The sequence below is a fragment of the Aythya marila genome, assembly GCF_965140915.1.
Source record: "Aythya marila genome assembly, chromosome: 9".
In the NCBI taxonomy this organism is placed as follows: domain Eukaryota; kingdom Metazoa; phylum Chordata; class Aves; order Anseriformes; family Anatidae; genus Aythya; species Aythya marila.
In genome coordinates, this window is record NC_139050.1 from 9,934,896 (window position 1) to 9,942,667 (window position 7,772).

Below are 7,772 nucleotides of genomic sequence, written 5' to 3' on the forward strand. Positions count from 1 at the left end.
CTCGCCGGAGCGGGGCGGGACGGGACGGGCGGAGGCGGAGCCGGGGCGGGCGCTGAGGAGGCGCCGTGGGGCTGGGGGGGGGACTCGAGGAGGGGGGGGAGCGGCACACGCCGCCTCGCCGCCCTGACCCCCTCGGGATAAAATTTAAGCCGGGACAAAACCGAGCTCAGCCCTGGTCCCCTGCGAGGGGGGAAAGCGGGCGGCCCCTCGGGGCGAGCGGGTGACCCCGAGGCAGCCCCCGGGCGCTGTGGGACGGGACGGCCTTAAGGGCTCGGCGGGGCGGCCCTGCGGGAAAAGCCCCCTCGGGGGCACGAACGGGGGCGGGACACTGAGCCCCGGGACAGCAAAGCCTGAGCCCGGCCCCTGCTGCCCGCCCCGCCGTTCCGCACGTCGCGGTGTGCGCTCACAGCGCCTGTGCCGTCACGGCTTCGCACCTCGGGGGCGGCACGCAACGGCGCTGGGCAGGCGGCATCCCGCCAGGCCGCCCCAAAAACCCACCCCGAGGCCTCTGGGAGCGACCGCCGCCACCTCCCCAGGTACCCCAGCTCCGCGCAGCGCACACACCGCGGGGATGGTTCACACTGCGAACACCAAAACCGCCGCCGCTTCGCCTAAAGGCAGCGCTCGCGGTAATGCGCCACCAGGCACTGCCACGAGGGTGGCACAGGGCACCTCCTGTGAGCACTGGGGAGTGCGGACACCTGGGAAGTGCTGCAGGAGAATGGAGGCGCCACGTGGGTCTAGGAGCTCTGGTGGCTGCTGGTTTTGCACGTACCTAGCCACATGGAGGGTGCTGGTGGGGATAAATTTGACGCTATTCCATGTGCTTGAAATACTCTCCAGGAGTATACCGGAGAGAGGAGTAAAACTAAGCAAATAACACGTAACCCAATTGGCACATTAAGAAAATAAGGGATATGTTGTACGATTCCATGAAGAAGTTCAGAAAAACAAATTCCATATATTAAAAAAAAAAAAACTAACTAAAAACAGTATCATCAAAAAAATATCATAACACCTTCCAACTGAAATATTGAAAAAAAATATTTAAAAATATAGTGAAAATTATATTGAAAATATTCTGAAAATTTTTGGACTTCTTTTCAGAATTCAACATTTTCAACATTCAATAGGAAAACGTTCCTTAATAAATAATATCAATATTATCCTTCAACATTGAAGATGTTGAATATTTTGAACACATTATGAAAAATATCAAAATTTAACAACACAAGAACCACCCTGGCAACGCCCGATCTCGTCTGATCTCGGAAGCTAAGCAGGGTCGGGCCCGGTTAGTACTTGGATGGGAGACCTCCTGGGAATACCGGGTGCTGTAGGCTTTTGTCTTTGCCGTCGGGGGCGGCTTTTGCGGGGCCAGGGGCGCCGCCTGTTGGCAGGGAGGCCGTGGCACAGGCCGTGGCCGCGGCGGCGGTTGTGCGGCGGCTGTGGGGAAGAGGGCTGTTGGCGGGGACGAGGGTGCCTACGGCCATACCACCCTGGCAACGCCCGATCTCGTCTGATCTCGGAAGCTAAGCAGGGTCGGGCCCGGTTAGTACTTGGATGGGAGACCTCCTGGGAATACCGGGTGCTGTAGGCTTTTGTCTTTGCCGTCGGGGGCGGCTTTTGCGGGGCCAGGGGCGCCGCCTGTTGGCAGGGAGGCCGTGGCACAGGCCGTGGCCGCGGCGGCGGTTGTGCGGCGGCTGTGGGGAAGAGGGCTGTTGGCGGGGACGAGGGTGCCTACGGCCATACCACCCTGGCAACGCCCGATCTCGTCTGATCTCGGAAGCTAAGCAGGGTCGGGCCCGGTTAGTACTTGGATGGGAGACCTCCTGGGAATACCGGGTGCTGTAGGCTTTTGTCTTTGCCGTCGGGGGCGGCTTTTGCGGGGCCAGGGGCGCCGCCTGTTGGCAGGGAGGCCGTGGCACAGGCCGTGGCCGCGGCGGCGGTTGTGCGGCGGCTGTGGGGAAGAGGGCTGTTGGCGGGGACGAGGGTGCCTACGGCCATACCACCCTGGCAACGCCCGATCTCGTCTGATCTCGGAAGCTAAGCAGGGTCGGGCCCGGTTAGTACTTGGATGGGAGACCTCCTGGGAATACCGGGTGCTGTAGGCTTTTGTCTTTGCCGTCGGGGGCGGCTTTTGCGGGGCCAGGGGCGCCGCCTGTTGGCAGGGAGGCCGTGGCACAGGCCGTGGCCGCGGCGGCGGTTGTGCGGCGGCTGTGGGGAAGAGGGCTGTTGGCGGGGACGAGGGTGCCTACGGCCATACCACCCTGGCAACGCCCGATCTCGTCTGATCTCGGAAGCTAAGCAGGGTCGGGCCCGGTTAGTACTTGGATGGGAGACCTCCTGGGAATACCGGGTGCTGTAGGCTTTTGTCTTTGCCGTCGGGGGGGGCTTTTGCGGGGCCAGGGGCGCCGCCTGTTGGCAGGGAGGCCGTGGCACAGGCCGTGGCCGCGGCGGCGGTTGTGCGGCGGCTGTGGGGAAGAGGGCTGTTGGCGGGGACGAGGGTGCCTACGGCCATACCACCCTGGCAACGCCCGATCTCGTCTGATCTCGGAAGCTAAGCAGGGTCGGGCCCGGTTAGTACTTGGATGGGAGACCTCCTGGGAATACCGGGTGCTGTAGGCTTTTGTCTTTGCCGTCGGGGGCGGCTTTTGCGGGGCCAGGGGCGCCGCCTGTTGGCAGGGAGGCCGTGGCACAGGCCGTGGCCGCGGCGGCGGTTGTGCGGCGGCTGTGGGGAAGAGGGCTGTTGGCGGGGACGAGGGTGCCTACGGCCATACCACCCTGGCAACGCCCGATCTCGTCTGATCTCGGAAGCTAAGCAGGGTCGGGCCCGGTTAGTACTTGGATGGGAGACCTCCTGGGAATACCGGGTGCTGTAGGCTTTTGTCTTTGCCGTCGGGGGCGGCTTTTGCGGGGCCAGGGGCGCCGCCTGTTGGCAGGGAGGCCGTGGCACAGGCCGTGGCCGCGGCGGCGGTTGTGCGGCGGCTGTGGGGAAGAGGGCTGTTGGCGGGGACGAGGGTGCCTACGGCCATACCACCCTGGCAACGCCCGATCTCGTCTGATCTCGGAAGCTAAGCAGGGTCGGGCCCGGTTAGTACTTGGATGGGAGACCTCCTGGGAATACCGGGTGCTGTAGGCTTTTGTCTTTGCCGTCGGGGGCGGCTTTTGCGGGGCCAGGGGCGCCGCCTGTTGGCAGGGAGGCCGTGGCACAGGCCGTGGCCGCGGCGGCGGTTGTGCGGCGGCTGTGGGGAAGAGGGCTGTTGGCGGGGACGAGGGTGCCTACGGCCATACCACCCTGGCAACGCCCGATCTCGTCTGATCTCGGAAGCTAAGCAGGGTCGGGCCCGGTTAGTACTTGGATGGGAGACCTCCTGGGAATACCGGGTGCTGTAGGCTTTTGTCTTTGCCGTCGGGGGGGGGCTTTTGCGGGGCCAGGGGCGCCGCCTGTTGGCAGGGAGGCCGTGGCACAGGCCGTGGCCGTGGCGGCGGTTGTGCGGCGGCTGTGGGGAAGAGGGCTGTTGGCGGGGACGAGGGTGCCTACGGCCATACCACCCTGGCAACGCCCGATCTCGTCTGATCTCGGAAGCTAAGCAGGGTCGGGCCCGGTTAGTACTTGGATGGGAGACCTCCTGGGAATACCGGGTGCTGTAGGCTTTTGTCTTTGCCGTCGGGGGCGGCTTTTGCGGGGCCAGGGGCGCCGCCTGTTGGCAGGGAGGCCGTGGCACAGGCCGTGGCCGCGGCGGCGGTTGTGCGGCGGCTGTGGGGAAGAGGGCTGTTGGCGGGGACGAGGGTGCCTACGGCCATACCACCCTGGCAACGCCCGATCTCGTCTGATCTCGGAAGCTAAGCAGGGTCGGGCCCGGTTAGTACTTGGATGGGAGACCTCCTGGGAATACCGGGTGCTGTAGGCTTTTGTCTTTGCCGTCGGGGGCGGCTTTTGCGGGGCCAGGGGCGCCGCCTGTTGGCAGGGAGGCCGTGGCACAGGCCGTGGCCGCGGCGGCGGTTGTGCGGCGGCTGTGGGGAAGAGGGCTGTTGGCGGGGACGAGGGTGCCTACGGCCATACCACCCTGGCAACGCCCGATCTCGTCTGATCTCGGAAGCTAAGCAGGGTCGGGCCCGGTTAGTACTTGGATGGGAGACCTCCTTGGAATACCGGGTGCTATAGGCTTTTTTTTTCCTCCTTGTATATTTTCATATTTATTAAAATCTTATCAATTTGCCCACTGGTAGAATTTGTGATCATATTTTATCCTCTTTTTTGTTCCCTCTAGTTATGTATATTTTGTTTAGCTAGTTAGTTAGGTTGTGTTTTTTTTTTTAATTTCTTTTTTCTCATTTTATTATGTGTTGGTCATTTGTATCCATCCTCCTGTGCTCTTACCAGTGCACAGCTGTCCTTTAGCATTGGCCTGCCGCAGATCAGCTCCCCCCGTGTCAGGTGCATGCACTACACGAAGAGCCCATGGGTGTCTGCGAGTGGCCGTGCCATGCTCTGGAAAGCCCACTGCAGGATCCCGTCCCAGGCGCCCTGTGGGACAGCCCATGGGAGTTTGCTCTTTGTTTTCACCTGCTCCCAGCCTCTTGTCTTTACCCTGGCTTTCACTTGTGTGCCCCCCATAGGCTGAGGACCTGATGTGGGGTTACCCCAGGCATTCAGTTGCCCATGGTTGGGCTCTGCCTGTTGGTGTCACCACCCGTAAGTTACCTCGCCCAGGAGGGCGTCGAGCTCATCCCTGCTCAATACGGGGTCACCGCTGGGGTTGCCACACTCTGCCTGCAGAGGAGACGGGTTGTGTCTGGTGACGTGCTGGCTTCATTCAGTTCCTGCCACCCAGCTGGTGACTGCCCCACAGTGTGCTGCTCCCCTTCCAGCCCAGCTTCAGCAACACCTCCAGCTATAGCTGCTTGTCCCTCACCCAGCCCAAACCATCACTCCTCAGCTCCATCTCTCCCATCTCGTCTCCTCCTCCAAACGCCCTTGCCCAGTGCTGCCACTCCCCGGGCTGTTCTCCCAGCGGTGCCTGTACTGACCTTGGCTGCCTGATGCGCGTGGTCTCCGGTAATTGCGGTGCTCCCCACGCTGCCTGTTTCTGGTGCGCCCATGCAGGAACTGCAAAGCAGCAGCCCCCTGCGACCAAAGGCAGTGTCACAAACTCTCCGGGCAATGAGACCAGACCCAGGGGGTTTGGGGTGAGATGTGGGAGGTGGCAGGAGCCTCACCCAGGGTTCCCGTTAGGTACAGGGCAGTGTTGGGTTGTAGGGATCCTGCTGAAGCAGTGGCTGCAGACACTCCCATCACCTCTGCCCATGTGGGCACCGCGTTCTTCCTCCCCGGGGATCACGGGGGGCTGCTCTGCAACCTTGTCTGCCTCCCGCAACTGGCCTGGCTTGACCGCACATGAGCCGCACTGCCACGTCCCGCTGCGCAGCCAGAGCGCGGCTGTGAGCGAGGGCAGGGACGCCCAGGGACACCAGAGCCACATGGCCTGCGCTGGGGCTCACCTGGGGACGCGGGGCAGCGGGGGCACCAGACAGGCGAGGTGGAAAGCCCGGGGGCAGCCATCGCAGCAGATGAGCTCTCCGCCATCACCGCACGCTGCGCACTCGTCCTCGTTCTCCTGCCATGGGGGAGCGGGCAGGGGGGCGCTGCCACTGCCACCCTGGGTGGCTCCAGGGGACGCTGTCACCCACTGCCTCCTCGATGCATCTTCCCTTGGCACTTGCCCTGCAAACACCTAACACACCAGTGCCTTTTGGTACAGGGGTCACCTGTTCCCAGGCTGCCTGTACTCAGCCAGCACAGGCGGATACACCGGGAGGATCCCGACGGCCCCAATTTCACCAGGTGACTTTTGGGGTGCTGAAAAGCCCCGGGCTCACCTGCTGGGGTGTGGGGTCCTGGCTGTGCATGGTGGGCACTGGCAGACAGCCCTGGGGTGTTGCTCGCAGCCCCCCGCTCTGCGGGCAGAACGAGAGAGGGGTTTTAGGGACCATCAACCACTGGGAGAGCTGCAGGGAAGGGAGGATCCCTGCTGCTGGGAGGGCTCGTATGGCTGGAAGGTGCCGGGGGGGGCAACACCGTACGCTTTGGGGTGCCCTGGGTCGGGCAGCAGGTTTCAGGCTGCGGCTCCTGCTCCTGGCCCCGAGCTCCTCGCCAGCAGCTGGGTCATAAAGCTCGTCCCCGGCTCTGCTGCCCACCTTGGTGCTGCCTGGAAGAGAGGCCAGCACCGTCCCCGCCGCCCTCCGCCCCTCTGCGGGGGCCCTCCCGAGGAGGGGGGTTCCTGAGGCTGGGGGCTGCCCAGCGCCTGCGCTTGCTCACTCGGCTCCAGCCCATGTCTGATGAGGACGTGCTTCCCCTCAGCAGCCCCGCGGGTGCCGGGCACCTCGCTGGCTGCAGCCTGGAGGCCTGCGGGCAGGGGGGGCTCAGACGGCCTCATCTAAAAGCCAACGCTGTCCCACTGCTGCCCCTGTCTCCCCTTGGCCCAACCCACCCCTCTGCCCAAGCCTGCTGGCTGTAGGTGCCCGGTGGCCTCTCGCAGACCGTCACCATCTGACTGGGACTGTTTGGGGGAGAAACCTGTGGCTGTGCTTGTCCCCAGGGAACGGGAGAAGAGCTTGGCACTCACTGCTGCTACGGGGTGAGCGTGTGGTGTCTGCACCCTCCAGCTTCTTCGTGGTCTTTGCTTTTGTCAGGGGCCCTGGGGGTGTTGCAGGATGGTCACCCTGGGAGACACGCTCCAAGTGCCCCGCCACATTTCTTCCCTGCACCCACCCTGACCACGTCTCCATACCGGGGCTGGCAGCGTGCCGTGGCGAGGGCTGTGCCATGCGGGCCCCATCCCGCTCCTCAGGGGCTTTTCTCTTGCCTTGGGGTCTGTGTGGGACTGGTGCCGTGGGGCTGGGGGACAGGCGCCGGCTGCGGCGCTGCCGCCCGAGGTCCACCTCTGCAGAGGGGGCAGGGACAGGCACAGCCAGCCCGGGGGGTCACCCTTGCCGCGGGAAGCCCCCGGGGGTGCCAGCTCCTGGCCTCTGCCTACCTTTGGGGAAGGCGCTGTGAAGGGGCCGGAGCCGGGTGTAGCGCTCCAGGTTGTAGTCCTTAAAGAGCACTGCCCAGAAGTCGCGGACGGCGGCGACATCGCGGCCCAGGAGCCAGGTGAGCAGCGCGTGGAAGGCGCGGTGGGAGCCCTCTCGCTCCGTCTGGCTCAGCGTCTCCTGCCGGTGCCACCGCCAGCCGTGGGCACGTGTCCGGGTGCCACCAGCTGGCCCCAGTCCCTGCGATGTGGCCGGGGCTGCGTTCGCCCACCCCGTGCCTCACCTTGAAGACGTGCTCGGGGACGACGTCGTGGTCGGCGAGGCCGTGCAGCAGCGGGAAGACGTCGTCCACCGCCATGGCGATCTCGGTGCGGTGCAGCTTCAGCAGCTGCCGCAGGTCCCCGTCACCGCCTGGCCCAGCCATGCCGAGGCGGCAGCGACGCGTCTGGGACGAGCGGCCAGCCCCGAGGCTCCCCTTTAATACAGCCTGGCTGCCGAAAGTGGGAAAGTCGTCAGGCTCCCACAGCGCCACTCATTTCTGTACAATGCGTAACCTGAGCTCGCGCCTCTGGCCGTGCCAGCTCTCCCTGCAGCACCGCAGCCGGGCTTGCTCCCGCGCTGCCGGCCCCAGGGGTCGGGATGAGGTGGCTCTCCACCCAACCTGCTACCCGCTGCTGGGGGCAACAGGCACAATCCCACCCCGCCAGCCACCCCAGGAGAGGGGAGTTAGCCAGGGT

At 64.3% G+C, this 7,772-nt stretch overlaps 1 protein-coding gene across 1 annotated transcript; it reads right to left on the bottom strand.

The window, feature by feature from the left end:
* Positions 1-4,177: 4,177 nt before the first annotated feature.
* AIRE (autoimmune regulator) lies at positions 4,178-7,772 on the bottom strand. Its single transcript, XM_082766727.1, has 11 exons — positions 7,319-7,772; positions 7,041-7,215; positions 6,795-6,947; positions 6,630-6,701; positions 6,088-6,212; positions 5,884-5,961; positions 5,506-5,738; positions 5,224-5,424; positions 5,035-5,131; positions 4,709-4,777; positions 4,178-4,531 (listed from the first exon to the last, which is right to left on the bottom strand). The coding sequence occupies exons 1-11, from the start codon at positions 7,457-7,459 to the stop codon at positions 4,451-4,453; spliced, it is 1,425 nt and encodes a 474-aa protein (XP_082622853.1). The 5' UTR covers positions 7,460-7,772; the 3' UTR covers positions 4,178-4,450.